We start from the raw sequence: 21,856 nt of genomic DNA on the forward strand, positions 1-21,856 counted from the left end.
GCCCCCGCCACTCAGGAACCCCTCACCCCCTTCCCACTCCCCACTTCATGCTGATGACAACAGAACATACATCCACTTGGCAGAGTCAGGAGAATTCTGGACTGGGTGCAAGTGAATCACAAGCCACTTCGGGGCTGTAATCTAGACACGCTGAGGCTGCTGGGGCCCTGGAGAAAATCCAGAGTCCCAGGTTTCATCCCCAGGAAGCCTGGAGCAGGGCCTAGAAGCCAGCGTTTAACACAGTCAGGCATTTCTGCTGCCATGTTTCTCTGTGTCTCTCTCTAGACAGTCAATGTTGCTCCCCAAGACTAAAACAAACTTTCCGCTAACTTCCTTCTGACCCAGGCTGAATCCAAAAGGAGATGATCACGTAGGTTTGCATAAAGACAGTGTTGTTGTTGTTTAGTTACTAAGTAATGTCCGATCCTTTTGTGACCCCCATGGACTATATAGCCCACCAGGCTAGTCTGTCCCTGGATTTTCCAGGCAAGAATACTGTAGTGGGTTGCCATTTCCTTCTCCAGGCGATCTTTCCCACCCAGAGATCAAACCCGGGTCTCCTGCATTGGCAGGTGGGTTCTTTACCGCTGAGCCACCAGGGATGTCCATAGTAGCAACATTTTTTCTTTTACTCACAGTCTGCTTCCCTGCCAGCCTGAATTAGAAGTAACCTGCCATATCCCTTTCTGCCTACAAGTGCTCACAGAGGAGCACAGGGTCACACCAAACAGTCATCTCGCACCAGGCTAGTCCACACAACTCCAATTTCCTTAAATTCGTCGAAAAAGAGGAAGTTCTCTCTGTGATTCGCTGGTGGGAGGCAGGGAGGCCATCAAGACTCCTTTGCCCTCCTCCCCGATTTCATTCAAGAGAATGTGGGGCTATTTAAACAAGCCGTTCTTTGGGGCATTTTTCTTTCTGCCACATCCGAGGCTCACTTACCATTTTGAAGCTTGAATCTCCAAACCAAAACGTCATGTGGAAAAAGAGTTTTCTTGTGTTCCTTTTCTCTCTTTCAGTTCAAAAGGCTGCACTGGATTGTGAAAGACTGAGAAAACCAAATGGTAAGTTTCATTTACTTCTCTGTTGTATTAAAGCCGCTTTCACCGAAACGGTGAGACCGTCAGCTTCAGTCATGCGCTGTTGCGAGCAGGGTTTTCTGTGCTTTCTGTTGAGCAGCCAAAGAGGAGAGTTTTTCCACTTTGTACTGTTTAAAATGAAGTGATATTAGGGACGGAGTCAGAGAATCTTTCCTGAAACTAAGAAACAAAATGTTGAGATTGTTTTTTTTTAAAAACAATCAAACGGTTCTTTCTTTTTCTGTTGTTTTTTAATTAGAAAATCAATACACTATCATTGTAAAATAATTCAGGCGACACTAAAAACATATCCTGGGAGGCAGTTTATCATCATAGAGCCAGCCTGTTGTGGTCCTAACCTTGTTTCTACCCTTTCCAGCTGGTAGTCTGGGCACATGATAAAAACCACTTTAAGCTTAATTTCTATCCTCTGTGAAGCGGGGGAAATAAAGGCACCTCCCTGGGAGTGCTGTTGTGAAGACTGAGACAAGCCCTGTCCCTCAGCACAGAGCCGAGTGCGTGGGGAGCCATCAGTAAATGCCAGCCCAGGTCGTTGTTGTTATTATACTGTAAACGGTGAATGTTCTGCTATAAACAGATCCCCTCAGTCCCTCTCCCATCTCTGTGTCCAGGAGCAAACACTAGTAACAGTCCTTTTCGCTCCAATATCAAAGCAAACAAACTCTTCTGCAGCCTGTTCTTTTTAAAATTAACACGTCCCAGACATCTTTCTAAGAGGAAGTTGTAGGTTTCGCTCCCTTCTTCTCAACAGTTGCATGGCATTTCACAATAGGACTTAGTCATAATTCATCGAACCATCATTCCCGTATTGGTTGTTCCACTGTATTCCATATAGAAACAATACTGCAGTAAACATCCTCTGTGGACACATGAGCGTGTGAGAGTTCACATAGGATAAAATCCTAGAAGTGAAATGGCTGGGTCGAAGGCCATGTCTGTTTGAATTGTTACAGCTGATGCTAAGTTGCCCTCCTAACACACTGAACTGGTGCATGTTCACCGACGCTGACCACGGACATGGGTTGAGTGTGGGTTTCTCACCCTCTCTCTGGCAGTGGATACAATCAATTTTTTAAATTTGTGTCAGTCTCATGAGTACAAAAATAATATCTGAATGTTGTTTGAGTCCACGGTTGCCTCATCACTCATAAAGCTGTGCTTCTTTCTCATGTTTGTTGACTATGGAAGCCCTAGCACGCCCATATAAAGGACATTTAGAGATGGCAGTCTGGCTGGAAAGAGAGGTGAGGTCTTATCTTGAATCTGAGCTTACATAAGACAGAGAAAATATTAACTGTCCAGATCAAAGTGTAGATTGCTGGCGTTTTTGAGGGGTCTAAACCCCTCCTCCACCCAAGCCATCCCTGGAACACTATTTCTTCTTCTGGGAATTACCTATTCATATTATTTGACCATTTATTTGATTGTCTTTTCCTTTTTAATTTGCTATTGGTTTATGTAAATTAGGGCTTCCCTGGTAGCTCAGACGGTAAAGAATCTGCCTGCAATGCAGGAGACCTGGGTTCCATCCCTGGGTTGGGAAGATCCCCTGGATAAAGAAATGGCAACCCACTCCAGTATTCTTGCCTGGAGAATCCCATGGACAAGAGGAGCCTGGGCAGGCTACAGTCCATGGAGTCCCAAAGAGTCAGACATGGCTGACGACTAACACATTTATCTTACGTATATTAAAAGAATCCTATGCTTATTTATGTTTTAAGTACTTTCTTCTAGGTTTCCACTTGTCTTAATTTTGCCACGGAGGAGTTTAAAGTTTTAGAATAGTTATTTCTTTCAGTCTTTTCTTTATGGTTCCTGTTTTGTGGCTCTTACTTGGAAGACCTTTTCCAACAGATGATATAAAAACGTTTCTGGGTATTTCTCTTAATGCTTTTATAATCTTAAATTTTAACATTAGATTTTCTGATGAGGGTTATTTCTTCCCTTGGCATTTTAAAATAATAAAATACAAACACACAAGCTATCAGAGATTACTAGGATTGTGGCAAAAAGAGTCAGAAGGCCGTTTAGAGAGGCTGTAAGAATAAAATAAGTGCAAATAGTGTAATAGGTTGAGACACATCAAATGTGTTTACATCTATGAGTTCACAATGATTCTTAAACAAAAATAACGATAATAAAGGAGAAACATCTCACTCTTATAAGATAATAGGAAACCAACTCATTATTTTTTAAAATTGGTCAATAACAGAAGAGAATCTAGTATTTATCCTCCCTTTCTAGACAAACCGAACCACAGTGTAACCAAAGAGTTGACAAGGGTATTTCTCTTCATATAATTATGGGTTATAAATGAAAAAGAATTGGTATAGCCTCATTTTGCAGCATCTAATGAAATTATCAATGAGCACATGTGTTCTCAGGCGTGTGTCTGACTCCTTGCGACCCCATGAACTGTAGCCCACCAGGCTCCTCTGTCCATGGAATTTCCCAGGCAAGAATACTGGAGTGAGTTGCCACGCCCTCCTCTAGGGGCATCTTCTTTACCCAGAGATGGAATCTGCATCTCCTGCCTAAGCAGATGGATTCTTTACCACTGTGCCACCTAAGAAGCTCAGTGAAATAATGTTTCTGGGTAACCATCATCAAAGCCTGCTAACAAACAAAAAAGAGAGATAATCAGATATTATGTGGCTCCTAATGGAAGTACATCTACCCCCTAAGTTGCATTCTTGCTAAATAAAAGCTAATCTGAATTTCATCACGCCTCTGGACAGGAGATAGAAGAACGTGATAAAGGAGCACCATGGGAACGTAATTAAAGAAATCCAGGCCATGGGAAACACTTCAGAACAAGCAGCTTGCTGTCTTCAGCAGATTAAAGTACAGGGGGGATAAAAGAGACAGAAAGATTTATGGATGAAAAAAGACATAAGAAACATTTCAACTAACTACAACAGACCGTCATGGGTCCTAGAAGAAAAACCAGACAGTTGGGGGAATTTGAACAGTAACTAGACATCTGGTAATATTTTAAAAATATTGTTAATTTTCAGGTGGGATAATGGTATTGTTATTTTTACCAGAGTCCTTACATTTTAGAGATAAAAACTATTCATATGAATGTCCTCCAGCCAAAGATCACTGGGGACACATGGGTAGTTGAGCAAAGTTGGGTTCTGAGGGGAAATGTGTACCGTGGGAACGAGCAAGAGGGCATCCTAGAGTCAGATTTGTGTTAGGTAACTTGGAGGAAGATTTGAGGCAGCAGGATTTACTCTGAATTGGATTCTCTCTCTCTCTCTCTCTCTTTTTTTAAATTTATCTAGTTTCCTGACCAGGTATCAAACCCAGGCCCCCTGCATTGGGAGCATGGAGTCTTAGCCATTGGACCACCAGGGACGTCCCTGAATTCGACTCTTTTAGGAAATGGAAACAACAACACAGCTGGGCATCTTAGTAATTCTTATCTGATGACCAGTGTGAGACTGATGCATGAAGCAGAGCCCCCAAAGCCAGGGCCCTGGGACAACCTAGAAGGATAGGGAGGGGAAGGAGGTGGTAGGGGGGAGGTTCAGGATAGGGGGACACATGTATAAGCTCTGGCCAATTCATGGTGATACATGGCAAAAACCATAACAATATTGTAATTATCCTCCGAGTAAAATTAATTAATTAATTAATTAAAATAAAATAAATAATTCTTATCTGAAAGATAAGCAGTGCAAGGCAAAAACCGTGACTGATAAAGAAGCAGCTGTCAACCACACTAGCCAGTTTAGAGGGATATTTGGCCATTTTTGTGTTTTGGACGATGTTCACGTCCTCATCTGTGTTTAGACAGGAGTCATCTGGTCTTTTTCTCTCGATCTAATATGGTCATGGGGTGGCCTTGTCTGGTACCAGTGACCAGTAAGTTCCAAGCCAGAACAAAAGAGCTTGCTGAGGTCACCCATCTCTCACTGGGAGAGGCCTCTGGAGGTGCCGAGACTTCCTCACACACTGTCCAGCCTGGATGCGCAGGCAAGAAATGCCCCCTACCTCTGGGAAGTTCGCCAGGAAAAGAGGGTTCTCCACCACCTCGACCCACAAAATCTGGCTTGACAACCATGGGGTTATTATTATTGCACGGTAAAAAAGGACTTTGTTTTGTGTTATTTTGTTTTCCAGAATTCCCTTCTCCAAGTTTGCACTCACAAACGGAAACAGTCATGAGGGGTCAGAATGTATCTCTATCGTGTTTCCTTCAGAACATATCACTAGAGATCACCTATTTTTTGTTTCGGGGTGAGAAATGCCTGCAAACCCAGGATGGAAAAGGTGAACCCATGACTATTAACCTAACAGTCTCAGAAGCCCATGATCTGGGTCCCTACAAATGCAAAGTCCAAGTTGCCAACTGTTCAAAATACAGTCATCCATTCAAGTTCACATTTGCTGGTAAGTAAAATGCTTGTTACTCGGGGGCCCTGTGGTTTGGGGGGATTATTTCCTGTTCTAGGGTAGACTCTCTGTTCTGCTGGTTAACACTCTCTCAAGATCCTAGCATATATGTCACTGAGATCTTGTTTAAGAAGCAAGATCACTTGTTTCTTAATAATTCCATTTCACTTTCTCTCCCAAAGACGTTTAGCCATTTCAGATGATAATAGGCTGACGGTCTAAGACGAAAAGTCTTACATCAACAATTGAGAAAGTTGTTGAAATCCTTTCTAGATGCTTTACTCTGGATTCTTGTCATATAGGCATACACACAAAAAGAGACTTTTTCTCTGAAGATTCAAGTAAGAAGTCATAGAATCAGTGTTGGACCCTGTGGCAAGGGTCTTCAGAGCCCCAGACTTTCCCCAGCTCCTTCTGTTTATGATGGGCATTGGCCAGCACACTTCCTGCCCAGCCACCTCTTTCCCTGCCCTTCCCCCACACTACCCACAGCTTGTGGGATCTCAGTTCCCTGACCAGGGCTTGAACCCAGGCCACAGCAGTAAAAGCCCAGGATCCTAACTGTTAGGCCCCCAGGGAATTCCCCAACCACATTTTATCACTTTTACATTTTTCTCTCCCATCTTCCCACCCCAAGCCTCTCACAGCCTAGCATTAATGGCCTCATCCATGACTGTGACCTTGATATTGGACTGTTGGGAGAGGGAGAGAGGGTTTCCAGGTAATATGTGTACCTGGAGTCTTCCAAACAGAGGACCCCCGACTTACTGATCGAGTATCTGGGTGATTCTCTGGGTCTGTGCTCTCTAGCGCGGTAGCCACTAGCCACATGTTGTTATTTAAGTTTCAATTCAAGTTAGTTAAAATTAGGTGAAATTTTAAAAATGCAGTTCCTCCATCTCGTTAGTCACACTTCAAGCGCCCAGAAGCCATGGGTGTGGGGTGGCTGTTCTATTAGACAACACAGACACAAAACATATCCATCATCACGGAAAGCTCTATTGGATGCCTTTACTCTAGGGCAATGGTTCTTGGCTTTTTAGGGTATAACCATCTTAGCAATGTAATGACAGTGATGGATACCTTCCCTGAGATGTTTTCATGAGCCTACCGAAGCAAACATCTGCATAAGACTATAAGGGATGCCATGGACTCTGGATTAGAGCCATCTCAGGGACTTCCCTGACAGTTAAGACTACAGGCCTTCAGTGCAGGGGGCACAGGTTCATTCTCTGGTCAGGGAACTAAGAGCCTGCATGCTGTGTGGCACAGCCAAAAATTTTTTTATTTAAATTAAAAAAAAAAAAAAGAAAGAACCATCCATCTTAGGACAGATTTGAACACAAACTCAATTGAAGCCATAACTGTAAAAGAAACATGAAAAGACAACCATGTAACCCAGGTCTAGGATGTGGCATACAGTGTGAGGGCAGTGCCCTCGCTGGTAATATTCTCTGGTGGTCAGATTCCCGCTGGACTGGGCAGCCTGGATTTGCAGAAAAAGCAATGCAAGGGCCATCAGGAAACCCATGTATACCCCTAGCTTCCTGTGCAAGGCTGAAGCCTTAAATCAATGGGTTAAAAAACAAACAAACAAACCCAGTCTTCATTTTCTGAGCATCTGTCCCACAGATAGGTGTATAGTCTTCCCACATCCTGCCTTCAAAGTAAAGGCACTAGTTTCTAGCAGTAATTACACTGCCTGGTAGAATTTTGTTATAGATTATAAACCTGTATCATCTTCATTTAGGTCAGACTAGGAAAGTTATGAGCAACCTAGATAGCATATTCAAAAGCAGAGATATTGCTTTACCAACAAAGGTCCATCTAGTCAAGGCTATGGTTTTTCCAGTGGTCATGTATGGATGTGAGAGTTGGACTGTGAAGAAAGCTGAGCGCCGAAGGGTTGATGCTTTTGAACTGTGGTGTTGGAGAAGACACTTGAGAGTCCCTTGGACTGCAAGGAGATCCAACCAGTCCATTCTGAAGGAGACCAGTCCTGGGTGTTCATTGGAAGGACTGATGCTGAGGCTGAAACTGTAATACTTTGGCCACCTCATGTGAAGAGTTGACTCACTGGAAAAGACCCTGATGCTGGGAGGGATTGGGGGCAGGAGGAGAAGGGGACGACAGAGGATGAGATGGCTGAATGGCATCACCGACTTGATGCACATGAGTCTGAGTGAACTCCGGGAGTTGGTGATGGACAGGGAGGCCTGGCGTGCTGCGATTCACGGGGTTGCAGACAGTTGGACACGACTGAGGGACTGAACTGAACTGAACATCTATTGAGTGCCTACCCCATGTGAATAACTGTCTTGCATGCTGCCAGAGTTTCGATGATACCTAAATCATGATCTTGTTCCCAACTCAGTAAGGGATATGAGCCATGAACACGGATTCATTCCTCTTTGATCCACTCATCGAATATTTAATGATATCCCCAATGTGCCAAGCCCTGGATATACATTAGTTCCTGCCTTGGTGGAGCTTATAGTCTAATTGAAGAGGCATGAAACCCAAGTACCCAGTCAAATAAATTCATAATCACAAACTGTGTTGACGGTTATAAAGAAAAAGAAACTGGCACAGTGATGGAGAAGAGTTGGGGAGTGGGTGGTGAATGGGGAGTGACTTCCTTAGACAGGGTAGTTGCGTGCATGCTAAGTCCATTCAGCGTGTCCAACTCGACTATCAGCTGTAGCCCTCCAGGCTCCTCTGTCCATGGGGATTCTCCAGGCAAGAATACTGGAGTGGGTTGCCATGTCCTCCTCCAGGGGAATCTTCCCGACCCAGAGATCAAACCTACATCTCTTAACGTCTCCTGCATTGGCAGACGGGTTCTATTTTTTGGCTGTCCAGGAGTCTTAGTTGTGGCGTATGGAGCTCTAGTTCCCTGACCAGGGATTGGACCCGTAGAGTCTTAGCCACTGGACCACTAGGGAAGTCCCGGCAGATGGGTTCTTTACCCCTAGCGCCACCTGGGAAGCCCAGATAAGATAGTTATGGAAAGACTTTCTAAGGGGATGGCATTTCAGGGGGTCCCTGAAGGATGAGCAATGATTTGCTACAGTGAGAGAAAGAAGGCTCTAGTCAAGGGACCATACCCTGTGCTGGGGGCTCCACCTTGAGGAAGAACTTGGCTGTTGGGTAGGGTGTAATATGCCACTGGTATGGCTGGAGGTCAGATGAGGGGATGGTGAGCTCAGGTGAGACTGGAAAGGGGAGGGGAGAAAGTCAGGCCTATGATCCCATTTATCATCTTTGAAGTTAATTCTTCCTGAGTGGGGCAGGGCAAGGGTAGAGGTTGGGGATTGGCTGGGAGACTTTTGCAATCATCCAGGAGATAAACAGTGGGGAGATGGAGAGGAGTGAACGGGGTCAGAACAGACTTTGGAGGGAGAAACAACAGGACTTGCTGAGTGATTAGGTTTGGAATCATAGGTAGTAACGGTGAGGAAGGAGTCGAGAATGACTCTCAGGCGTCTACTGTGATCAGGTGATGGACAAGGAGTGGTGTCATTTACTGAAAGGGGCAAAAATAGAAGTTGCTTAATGGGTATAACATTTTGGTTACAGTTAACAATGCTGTACTATGCACTTAAAAATTTATGAAGAAGGTAGATCTCTACAAATGATCCGGTTTCATTCATTTTTATGACTGGGCAATATCCCATTGTGTATAGGTTCCACATCTTCTTTATCCATTCATCTGCCATTAGACCTATCCGTTGCTTCCATGTCCTGGCTATTGTAAACAGTGCTACAATGAACATTGGGGTACACGTGTCTTTTTGAATTATGGTTTTCTCCAGATATGTCCAGCAGTGGGATTGCTGGGTCATACAGTAATTCTACTCCTAGTTTTTTGAGCTAACTCCATACTGTTCTCCATAGTGGCTGTATTAATTTACATTCCCACCAACAGTGCAAGAGGGTTCCCTTTTCTCCACACCCTCTCCAGCCTTTATCATTTGTAGACTTAAAAAAAAAATACTTATTTATTTATTTGGCTGCATCGGGCCTTAGTTGCAGCACATGCGATCCTTGTTGCATGATGCAGGATCCTTCATGGTGGCGCACAGATTCCAGAGCCCTGGGGTTCAGTAGCTGGGCTCCTGGGCTTAGTGGCCTGGTAGCACATGGACTCTTGGAAGAAGGCAATGGCAGCCCACTCCAGTACTCTTGCCTGGGAAAATCCCATGGACGGAGGAGCCTGGTAGGCTGCAGTCCATGGGGTCGCGAAGAGTCGGGCATGACTGAGCGTCTTCACTTTCACTTTTCACTTTCATGCATTGGACAGCAGCACACGGAACCTTAGTTCTTCAACCAGGGATTGAATCCACGTCCCCTGCATGGCAAGGTGGATTCTTAACCACTGGATCAGCAGGGAAGTCCCTATAGTTTGTAGAGTTTTTGATGATGGCCATTCTGACCGGTGTGAGACATGGATGGACCTAGAGTCTGTCATACAAAATAAAGTCAGAAAGAGGGGGAAAAAAATCATGTATTACTGCATATATGTGGAATCTAGAAAAATGGTACAAATGAACCTATTTGCAGGGCAGGAATGGAGACAGAAACACGGGGAGCAGATGTGTGAGTACGGCACGGGTGGGATGAACTCGGATATTGGGATTGACGGTGTGTGCACTGCCACGTGTGAAACAGATAGCTAATGGGAACCTGTTTTATAGTGCAAGGAGCCCAGCTCAGTGCTCATCCTAAAGGGGTGGGATGGGGGTGTGCTAGAAGGGTGGTCCAAGAGGGAGGGGCTGTATGTATACATATAGCTGAGTCACTTCATTGTGCAGCAGAAAATAACACATGGTAAAGCAACTATACTCCAATTTAAAAAAAAAAAGAATCTACTGTATAGCATAGGGAACCCTACTCAATCCTCTGTAAAGACCTATATGGCAACTGAGAGAGTGGATATATGTATATGTATAACTGATTCAGTTTGCTGTACAGCAGAAACTAATGCAACAGTGTAAATCAACTGTAATCCAATAAAAAATGATTAAGAAAAAAAAAGAAGGGGTAGATCTCATGTTAACTGTTCTTAGCACAAAAGAACTAAATGCATGACTTGAATGCATAAAAGCATTTTTTTAAAGAATATAATCTTAATAATGTTTATCTACCTACCGATTGATGCATTGACTAGCAGATTAACTAGAGTTCAGTTTCAAAAGGTTGTGTTTGAGGTGGCCAGGAGACATGCAAGTGGATCCTGAAATAAGAGTCAGAAAAAGTCGTATGAGGACGGGATCAAGTGCTGGAGAAGACGGAAGAGGGAGAACTGTCGCCCGGAGGATTTAGGAAAAGGTTTATGGGGAAGGTGGCATCTGAATGAGCCTTAAAGGACTCCTTTAATTTAAAAAACAACTGATTTATGGAAGAGTTACAACTCCCTTGCCTTGATCACAGTCATGCTGTGATGCCCTTTACCAGTCCTTTCACAAACTCTGAGGGAAGTTTACTGCTAAGTCGCTTCAGTCATGTCTGACTCTATGCGACCCCATAGACGGCAGCCCACCAGGCTCTCCTGTTCCTGGGATTCTCCAGGCAAGAACACTGGAGTGGGTTGCCATTTCCTTCTCCAGTGCATGAAAGTGAAAAGTCAAAGTGAAGTCGCTCAGTCGTATCCAACTCTTAGCGACCCCATGGACTGCAGCCTACCAGGCTCCTCCGCCTATGGGATTTTCCAGGCAAGAGTACTGGAGTGGGTTGCCATTGCCTTCTCTAGAGGGAAGTTTACATCTTTCCACTAAATTTAGATATCAACCGTTATTCTAGTTTGAATCATCTTATCTCAGAGAGAAGTCTATGCTCTCTACTTCATCATGAGTACGTCAATTCCTAAAAATTGCAGCAAGCAGATTTCAGTTTTTAATAGGAAGAACAGTCTATTGATGCTATTCCCAAACAAAGTTGCTCTTTGAGGCTCCCATCCCTGGGTATCACTCTGTCAAGGATGCTGCCCCGGGGATTCCTGCTCAGGGGAGGGAGGGATGGAGCAAGAAGACTCTAATTTGTTAGTTTCTTTCCTTTGACTTAAACAATGAAACATGTTTCATTGTTTCTGCACCCAGTTGTTAAATTGACACACTACTGTTAAAAACAAAAGTATCTGCTTGGGAGCTGGCCCTGGCTCTGCCGTTTATTAGGTATGTGGTCTCTGAATTTCAATGGCCTCTTCTGTGGAGTGGGCACAATGCTGTTCACCTTGTGTGCTGTTGTGAAGTGAACCAAGATAACATGGGTAGTGACCCCAACACATGAAGGATACTCAGCTGTTTCTTTCCCTATAATCCTGTTTCCTTAAAGAACTATATAACAAATTACAGAGCTGGATTCTCACATGAAGTATGGTATGATCTGGCAGAGCTTACCAGAATCACTCGTTTCTGGTCAAGAATTTCCCTTAACTCTATTTATCAGGGTTACTTCCTGTTTCAGGGAGGAACTGGAAGATAATTGCACAGCTGAATTCTATAAATGACAGTACTGTGAGAAAAGATGATATTTTTAGACTTTCTTGATTAAAAAAAAACAACAACACTGTTATCTTACAAGGATTGGGACTAAAAGCACCTCTCAACTACATACTTGGAGCTGGATCTTTGACAAAATTATACCATCAACCACAAACGAATGGTGAATTCTGATAAAAGGCAAGTTTGCACTCCAGCTCCTCAAAGCAGAGAGACACTCTCCACTCTCTGGCTTTCTCAGAGCCTGGTTCATGCCAGGATACATGGGGTTAACCCCATAGCTGTTGATTTTTCCCCATGGAGCTTCTTGTGAGCAGCTTGGCTTCACAAGAGGGGTGTCGTTCACCTTTGGGTGAACAGACAGGAATAGAGTAGGGCTTCCATCCATGTTTGTGGACTGAGTGAGGGAACCCATTCTGCTTAGCCATTTAACGTGCACTTTCATTTTTCTAGACCCAGTGACTGCACCAGTGCTGAACATTAGTGTCATTCAAACAAAAACAGACCGATATATAACACTACGCTGCATCTCATTCAATGGCTCTCTGCCCATCGATTATATTTTTTTTGAAAAAAACATCACCATATCACCAGTTATTTCCAAGGATGTAAGGAAGCCTGCTGAACTTAACATAACCGAGAGTAACACTGCAGAAGTGAAAGAGTACAGGTGTAAAGCTAAAAACAGATTGCCTGACCGTGTAAAATACAGTCAACCTGTCATCATACCCTCAACAGGTAAGGGCTACCTGAACTCGTTCAAAAGGGTCTAGATTTACTTCCAGAAACTGCAGCCTCTCCTCTGCCCACCATTTCCCACTTTGCCCACCTGCTTGTAAGTGCTTTTCCTTCTGTAGGGTCCATATGCTCTGATGGGGCTGCTTTCTGCCATAAAGGAACCATAGAAACCCTAGAGAGTGGGGCAGGAAGGGACCGTGTAGAAGACTTCCTGAACTGACTCTGTTTCCTGCTCAGGTTCTAAGCAATCACATTAGAATTTGTAACTCTCTTTGTTTTCACTTTCTTTTTTTAAGCACTGTTTTTATATATTTATTTATTTTGACCATGCTGGGTCTCCATTGCTGCGCGTGGGCTATTTCTAGGTGCAGCAAGTGGGGGCTACTCTTCGTTGCAGTGCACGAGCTTCTCATTGCAGTGGCTTCTCTTGTTTGTGGAGCACAGGCTCTGTGCACGCGGGCTTCAGTGGCTGCAACACAAAGGCTCAGTAGTTGTGGTGACTGGGCTTAGTTGCCCCACGGCATGTGGAATCTTCCCGGACCAGGGATCGAACGTGTGTTCTGTGCATTAGCAGGCGGATTCTTATCCACTGCACCACTGGGGAAGTCCTGCATCTCTTGAAGCTGCTGGGGTCTCTTGATTTTCTTGTGCTTTTTTAAATCGTTTAAATAAAAACTCACTTCTAACACCAGTAGCTTCCTGCTTGGCTGTTGAATGCCCTACTGCTAATGCTTGGTGAATCTAGATTTCTCTACTGGGGGCAAGAGCGGCTCCTGTCCCAGTCTTGTGTTTCGGAAGGTGCTACCGGGATTCTTCTCAGCCACACACTTTCCAATAAGCTTCCCATAAGCCATAGGGATGCCTGCCTGGACCTTGTATCTCTACTTTTCTATACCCCACTCTAGGTTCCTAGACCTGAATTCACTGCCCCATCAGATCAGAACCCACCTCCCAGGGCCAGCGCAAGTCTCTTTCTCAGCTCGTCCTCCCAAGGATAGACCACCGTGAGGATGTGAGCACTCCTGGACTCAAGCCAAGGGAGCTGTTTGCGGGGGCTGAGGGACAACATTTGGCCACACAGGCAGGGGCTGTCTATGTGTCTGTCAGGTTCCTTAGGGCGCAGATCAGAGCCTGGATGGGAAGGGGCCAGGCCGGAGCTAGAGCCAGCTCTCTTTACACTGTCATGTTCCAGCGCAGAACTCCAAGTCTGAGAATTCCAGATTTAAAGCTGCCCTTAGGGACTTCCCTGGCCATCTAGTGGTTAAGACCGCATTTCCAATGCAGGCAGAGCGGGTTTGATCCCTGGTCAGGGAGCTGGGACCCCTCATGGTGCACAGCCACAAAATTTAAAAAACAAAAACTTGGCCTGATGAAGGGACACTGGTCAAGGCGGGAGGAGAAAAAAAAATTAGGTTAGCAAAGACAATAGGCATACAAGGGCGTTAAACACCTCATCCTCAGAAGATCAGAGCCCACATCTGGGTGTTCAGTAAGTTCTAACAAGTTAGGCAGCCTGTTGGAGTCAGGCCCCAGAGTCAGCCTTTTGCCTACAAATCATCACCTTCCATTCACTAGCTGTGTGACCTTAGAAAAGTCACATACTCTTATTTAATTGTAAAATGGGAACTTTACTTAACTGAGTCTTATTCTACTTAATTGTAAAATGGGAATAATGCCAATGAGATACCTAAGGCAATGCACATAAAGTGCTTAACACAATGTCTGCGTATAGTCAATAATAAGTGACAGCTGTTGGGTAACATAGATCATGCCAACCTGACTAAAGACATTGCCTGACAAATGGCCAGGCTGTTCTCAGATTTATTACCCTAATGACGTAGACAACAACCTGTTTGTTAAATGCTGTGCTGCTTTTTTCTTTGTAAATAACCCTTGGTGGAAGATGGACTTGGTATGACTTTTAGAACGGTGCTGCAGGTGTCCACACAGGGCAGGGGCCCAGGTTTCATGGGATCTTACCTAACTTGGGAGACAGTCATGATCGACCTTTCCAGAACATTCCGCAATTCAGTATCATTGGAAAAGCAGGTTGTGCAGTGACCAGTGAATGCTGTCTTCTTCTTCTTCCAGGAGGAGACTGCGGTCCATTCTGCCTGCAGCTCCTGCTTCCGGGGTTATTACTGGTGCTAATAGTAATCATCCTAATTCTGGCATTTTGGATGCTACCAAAGTACAAAGCAAGTAAGTTCCTTAGGAGCTTTGCCATTGTTTTCCCTGGTGGCTCAGACAGTTAAGAATCTGCCTGCAATGCAGGACACCTGGGTTCAATCCCTGGGTGGGGAAGATCCCCTGAAGAGGGGAATGGCTACTCACTCCAGTATGCTAGCCTGGAGAATCCATGGACAGAGGAGCCTGGCAGGCTACAGTCCTTGGGGTTGCAAAGAGTTGGACACGACTGAGCGAAGAAAATGAAAAGAGAAGGAAAAGATGCAAAACGAGAAGATAATGCAGGACTTCCTGAACTGTTCACATTTAGCACAGTTCTCTTTTCTCTGATGAAGCCTTCCCTATTGAGATTGCTTGTGGGCATGTTACCTGTGTAGTCACGTGGGGCCCCATGCTAAGAAGACATTTCAATGCTCTGCTGTCATCATCTTAAAATTTGTAATACCTTTTTACCTTTTTTAAAATTTTTTAAAAATTCTTTTTCAAAATTGTGGTAAAATATGCATAACAATAGAATTTACCATTTTGGCCATTGTTAAGTATACAGTTTGGCGGCATTAAGTACATCCACATTCCTGGGCTACCATCACCAGCCGTCCACTTTTTCACTTTGCAAATATGACACTCTGTACCTGTCAAACAGTGTACATCCCTATTAACTTCTCTCTCCTCCCAGCCCCTGGCAAACACCATTCCGATTCCTGTCTATTCTGACTAATAGTCTAATCTGACTATTTTAGAAATCTCATGTAAATGGAATCACACTGAATTTGTCCTTTTGTAGGTGGCTTCTTTCATTTAGCACACTGTCCTCAGGGTTCATCCACGTTGTATACATGTCAGAATTTCCTTCATTTTGGGGGGACTTCCCTAGTGGTCCAATGGTTAGGACTCTGCACTTCCATCCACTGCAGGGGACACGGCTTCAATCTGCGGTTGGGGAACTAAGATCCCACAAGCCTTGCAGTGCAAAAGATTTTTTTTCCCCTTCATTTCAAAAGCTGAATAATCAGTTATATATGTGTGTGTATACATTATACACACGCATGTATACATACATAACACATACTTTGTTTATCCATTATTCATCCATCAGTGAACTCTTTCTTCAGAAAAAATTCCAAGAAGTGGAATTGCTGGATCTTTTTTTTTTTTTTGAGACTCCTCCATACAGTTTTCCACAGTGGCTGCATCAATTTACATTCCCACCAACAGTGCATGACGGTTTCCTTTAAGCTGCATCTTTGTCAACACTTGTTACTTGTTACCTTTTTGATGGCAGCTATTCTGAGATGTGTGAGGTGGTATCTCTTTGTAGTTTCGATTTGCATTTCCCTGATGATGAGTGATTTTGAGCATCTTTCCATGTGCCTGCTGGCGATCTGTATGTCCTCTTTAGAAAATGTCTATACAATTCCTCTGCCTGTTTTTAAATTGGGTTGTTTGGTTTTTTGATGTTGAGCTGTATGAGTGCTTTGTACGTTTTGGATATTAACTCCTTATCAGACATATCGTTTGCAGTATCTTCTTTCATTCAGTAGGCTGCCTTTTTGCTTTGTTGATAATTTCCTTCACTGTGCAAGCTTAATGTAGTCCCATTTGTTTATTTTTGCTTTTACTTCTCTTGCCTGTGGCGACAGAGCCGAAAAAAATATTGCTAAGACCAGTGTCAAGGAGCATACTACCTGTGTTTCCTTTTATGTGCTTTAAGGTTTCTGATCTCACATTTAGGTTCTTCATCCACTTTATTTTTGTAGATGGTGTGAGAAAGTAGTCCAGTTTGATTCTTTCACATATAGCTGTCCAGTTTTCCCCATACCATTTATTGAAAAGGACTTCCCTGGTGGCTCAGACGGTTAAGCGTCTGTCTACAATGTGGGAGACCCGGGTTCGATCCCTGGGTCGGGAAGATCCCCTGGAGAAGGAAATGGCAATCCACTCCAGTACTATTGCCTGGAAAATTCCATGGACAGAGGAGTATGGTAGGCTACAGCCCATGGGGTTGCAAAGAGTCAGACACGACTGAGCGACTTTACCTTACCTTACCTTATCTATTGAAAAGACTGTCTTTTCCCGACTGTATATTCTTACCTCTCTTGTAAATTAATTAACCATATACGTAGGGGTTCATTTCTGGGTTCTCTAGTCTGCTTCATCGATCTTTGTGTCTGTTTCTGTGCCAGTCCCATCCTGTTTTGATTACTGTAACTTCATAGTACAGTTTGAAATTAGAAAATATGATACCCCCCGCTTTGTTTTTTTCTCAGGATAGGTTGTTTCGTGTTTCCAAACAAATTTTAGAATTATTTGCCTAAGTCTGTGAAAAATCCCATTGCTAATTTGACAGGGATTTCATTAAACCTGTAGATTGCCTTGGGGAGTACAGCCATCTGCAATATTAATTCTTCCAATCCGTAAGAATGGTGTATCTTTCCGTTTGTTTGTGCTGACTTCAGTTTCCTTCATCAGTGTCTATGGTTTCCCAAGCACAGGTCTTTTACCTTCTCGGTTATATTATTCCTAGGCATTTTATTCTTTTTGATTCAGATAGGATTGTTTTCTTAATTTCTCTTTCAGAGAAATTGTTGGTGTATAGAAATGCAACTGATCTCTGTATATTATTAATAATTCCATATACTGTGACTTTCAGTTCAGTTCAGTTCAGTTCAGTCGCTCAGTCGTGTCCGACTCTTTGCAACCCCATGAATCGCAGCACGCCAGGCCTCCCTGTCCATCACCATCTCCCGGAGTTCACTCAGACTCATGTCCATCAAGTCGGTGATGCCATCTAGCCATCTCATCCTCTGTCGTCCCCTTCTCATCCTGCCCCCAATCCCTCCTTGCATCAGAGTCTTTTCCAGTGAATCAACTCTTCGCACGAGGTGGCCAAAGTATTGGAGTTTCAGCTTTTGCATCAGTCCTTCCAAAGCACACCCAGGACTGATCTCCTTTAGGATGGACTGGTTGGATCTCCTTGCAGTCCAAGGGACTCTCAAGAGTCTTCTCCAACACCACAGTTCAAAAGCATCAATTCTTTGGCGCTCTGCCTTCTTCACAGTCCAACTCTCACATCCATGCATGACCACAGAAAAAACCATAGCCTTGAGTAGACTGACCTTAGTCGGTGAAGTAATATCTCTGCTTTTGAATATACTATCCTGTTTTATTGGTGTTTTATTGATGTACAACTATTTATCTTAATCTCTTACGACTCTTTGTATTTCTATGGTTATCAGCTGTAACTTCTTTCATTTTTTTTAAAATTTCTTGGACAATATAATATGGAATTTACTTCCATGGAGAATTCTCAGTGAAGTCCTATAAAAGCATTCTTTTTTTTAACTGAAGGATAATTGCTTTACAATGTTGTGTTGGTTTCTGTCATACAACAAGGCAAATCAGTCGTAACTATATGTATATCCCTCCTTCTGGAGCCTCCCGCCCATCCCCCACCTCTTTCATTGTTTATTTATTTGAGCCCTCTCTTTTCTTGATGAGTCTAGCTAAAGGTTTATCAATTTTGTTTGGCTTTTCATAGAACCAGCTCTTCATCAATCTTTTCTACTGTTTTCTTGTAGTTGTTATTTCACTTCTCTAATCTTTATTATTTCTTTCCTTCTTTCCTTTGGGTGGAAAGTTGGGTTGTTTATGATTTTTCCTGTTTCCTGAGATAGACTTGTATTGCAATAAACTTCCCTCTTAGAGCTGCTTTTGCTTGGTCCCTTAGATTTTGGATGGTTGTGCTTCCATTTTCATTCATCTTTGGGTATTTTTTTTTTTATTTCCTCTTTAATTTCTTCAGTGACTCATTGTTTGTTTAGTAGTATATTGTGTATCCTCCATGTGTTTGTGGGGTGTTTTTTTTTTTTTGCAGTTTTTTTTCTTGTAGTTGATTTCTAGTCTCGTATGTTGTGGTCAGAAAATTTGGCTGATACGACTTCAATCCTCTTAAATTTATTGCATCTCATGCATTTTTAAAAATCCAAGGATCCTACAAAAGTAGAATTAATATTCTTGAGTACTCACCAGGGTTAAATGGAACTCAGTTGGGTAATTTAGTATCTCTTGCAGATATTAAGAAGCTTTTTACAGGCTATTCTTTTCAGTGAAGGAAAGAAAAGATATCTCTGGCCATCTCAAGCACAATCTGATAGGCAAAGGGTGTTATTTGCAGATCTGAGAAAATAAATCAGAAGGACTCCTGGCTTGAAGCAGCAGATGCTATGGTCTCCTAGCTGAGCCCACAGTTTCCCTTTAATAGACAACACTTTAGGCCATCCGAGAAGGTCATTCTTCCAGAACTTTGGGGAATTCTGCTCCGTGGAGGAGCAGGAAAAGAAAGATGAGGCTGAATTGGTTTATTTTAATGATTTTGCACCAATTTATGTAGGAAAAACTATGAAAGATAGTGCACCCAGAGTCTACGGAAATACACCCATGGAAGCTGGAATATATGCAAATGTCTGTGAAAATCAAGCAGGTAAGAGAATTTTGTTTGAGATTTTGGTTGGTTTGGGGGTTTTGTCTTTTACATTGTTTTAAGGTCATACAGACACATGGGCAAAATACTGAAGAAACTGAGTGTAGCGTCTCCCTCTGGCCCCAACACTCAATCCCACTTTCCACTTTAAAATCCTTCCACAGGTATTTTGTGTGTGTTTTAGCATCTAAATAAATGGCAGCAATGGTAGCATGTCATAGATATGCCATTCTACACCTGATTTTTCCAGTTAACAGCATATCTTGGAGATTTTTATTTTGATATCACTTCAGAATGATCCACACTGCATTCCAGTCACTTTTATGATCACCTCTTAAAGCTGGCATCATTTACTGCTTTATGGCAAACAGACCCAGCGCCTTGGCCAACAATGAGAACAACCCCAGCCAATGTTGATGCTGACTGAGGGCCAACCATGTTCCAGACACAGCGCTAGGCGACTTATCTGCTCTGTCTGGTGCAAACACCACTAACTCCCAAATTATATCACCCTCGTTTTACAGACGAGGAACCTGTGCCAGGCTTAGAACCAAAGCAATGTGCTTCCAGTGCCCAAGACGGTAAGTACTCTGTGCAAAGTCTAGAAGCGACATGCCATCGCAAGTGTAGCCACTGCCCTCGGGAGATCAGAGATTTGGACCATAGACCCAATAACCCTGTTTCTTGTCTTTTACCCAGGGGCTGAATACTCCCAGGAGATACAGTATGCTGCCCCCGTGTTCCAGCAGGTGGCACCAAGAGATCAGGGTGAGCCACAGTTTGGGATAGGAGACACTGTTGAAATGGGTCAGTGGTTTCTGTGAGGCGGTCATTGGCTTTAGGAACCCAAGGATGGGATGAACAGGGGCAACATGCACACCCTAGGAAACCAATAGCAACCAGCACCGCAGCGCCTAATAAATTTCATCAGGACGTGGGTGGATGGGGAGGAGGAAAGGATGTGGTAAGGAGTGTATCACATAAAAAAAATCCAGAGAGAACGATGCAAGTGCAGTTCTTTCAAGAATCAAACATGCTTTCAAGAATCAATCACATAACGTAGTCCAGGAAAAAAAGACAGTTCACACTTGGTTTTATCAGGCCCCCCAGCTACCAAAATAGAATTTTAAAAGAGCTTCTATAGATATATATCCAAGATTGAAGGCAAAAGGAGAAGAGGGCGGCAGAGGATGAGATGGTTAGATAGCATCACCAACTCAGTGGACACAGCTTGAGGGAAACTCTGGGAGATGGTGAAGGACATGGAAGCCTGGCATGCTGCAGTCCACTGGGTTTCAAAGAATCAGACATGACTTAGCAACTGAACAACAACAACACCCTAAGTTTACTGAATTATTTTCTCTTCTGTATTACAGAAAACAGTAATAATTCTAAAGGTGGACATGTCTATTCTGAACTCGTCTTCTGAGATTTAAAAAAGTAGGCTACATCTCAGGGTAAGATGCTTTTTATAAAGCTGATTTCCATAAAGAAAAAGCAAACTTGATTGATACTTTGAAAGGTTTCACCTGGTTACCCAAAATGACTCGCTGTTTTTCATGCTTAAACACTATTCCTTTGGCTTTTTCAGGTACATACAATCCTGTCATCAGACAAGAGTTTTGTTAGGTGGGATCCTGACTAATGACAGTTTTTACATGCTGTTGCCATTTGTTGGCAAGGGCCATTTCCCCCATTTCCACACCATTTAATAAAGAATAACTTTTTGACTGCTGTGTTCCTCATAAGTGCATCCTGGAAGCTTACGACAATCATCTCCCTATCGCTGTGTCCACTGAAGTTTCAGAAGCAAACACACAAAGCAAAAACCATGCCTGAATTCCCAAAACAAAACCTGGTGACCTTGAAAAGGTGTCTGAAGAAAACAGCACCTGCAGTCACCTCTGGAGAAAGGCAAGATCACTCAGCGAGTACACATTTATTATGCGCTGCCACTCACATTTGCTCTTAGCTTCCGGAAGGCTGCAAATTCATTTCCACTGATTTCCATGGACTTTCTCAGTCCTCAAGTCTTAGCTCATGTCAGAAGCATGCCTTCATGCACTGCATCTCCGGTCAGCTCTCTGTCAGGAGGACAGCCCAGAGTTGAGTCGGGGAAGAAGAGAGAAATGGATTGGTTTCCCAGGATTGCTGCAACAGATTACTACAAACTGCTGACGTCAAACAACAGACATGTGTTTTCTCACAGGGCTTCCCTGATAGCTCAGTTGGTAAAGAATCCACTTGCAATGCAGGAGAGCCGGTTTGATTCCTGGATCGGGAGGATCCGCTGGAGAAGGGATAGGCTACCCACTCCAGTACTGGTGGGAGTGACTTAGCACACACACACAGTAGATTCAGGAACTACCCAGATGATCCAGGTTGATCTTATCTTGAGATTCTTAACTTATTAATTACACCTTCAGAGACCCTTTTCTCAAGTAAGG

The 21,856-nt window shown here is 43.5% G+C and overlaps 1 protein-coding gene across 3 annotated transcripts; it reads left to right on the top strand.

Moving 5' to 3' along the window:
* On the top strand, window positions 792-21,143 carry MILR1 (mast cell immunoglobulin like receptor 1). Of its 3 annotated transcripts, XM_005694010.3 has the most exons (9): window positions 792-1,064; window positions 5,232-5,501; window positions 12,458-12,742; window positions 14,834-14,944; window positions 19,320-19,409; window positions 19,934-19,990; window positions 20,109-20,177; window positions 20,786-20,866; window positions 21,001-21,143. In XM_005694010.3, exons 1-8 carry the CDS (start codon window positions 977-979, stop codon window positions 20,836-20,838), a joined length of 1,023 nt encoding a protein of 340 aa, XP_005694067.2. In that variant the 5' UTR covers window positions 792-976; the 3' UTR covers window positions 20,839-20,866; window positions 21,001-21,143. The 3 variants fall into 3 exon arrangements, with proteins under 3 accessions (XP_005694067.2, XP_017920848.1, XP_013827865.2); XM_018065359.1 differs by lacking the exon at window positions 19,934-19,990; XM_013972411.2 differs by lacking the exon at window positions 12,458-12,742 and having other exon boundaries at window positions 814-1,064.

Source organism: Capra hircus, chromosome 19 (genome assembly GCF_001704415.2).
Source record: "Capra hircus breed San Clemente chromosome 19, ASM170441v1, whole genome shotgun sequence".
Classification (NCBI taxonomy): Eukaryota; Metazoa; Chordata; class Mammalia; order Artiodactyla; family Bovidae; genus Capra; species Capra hircus.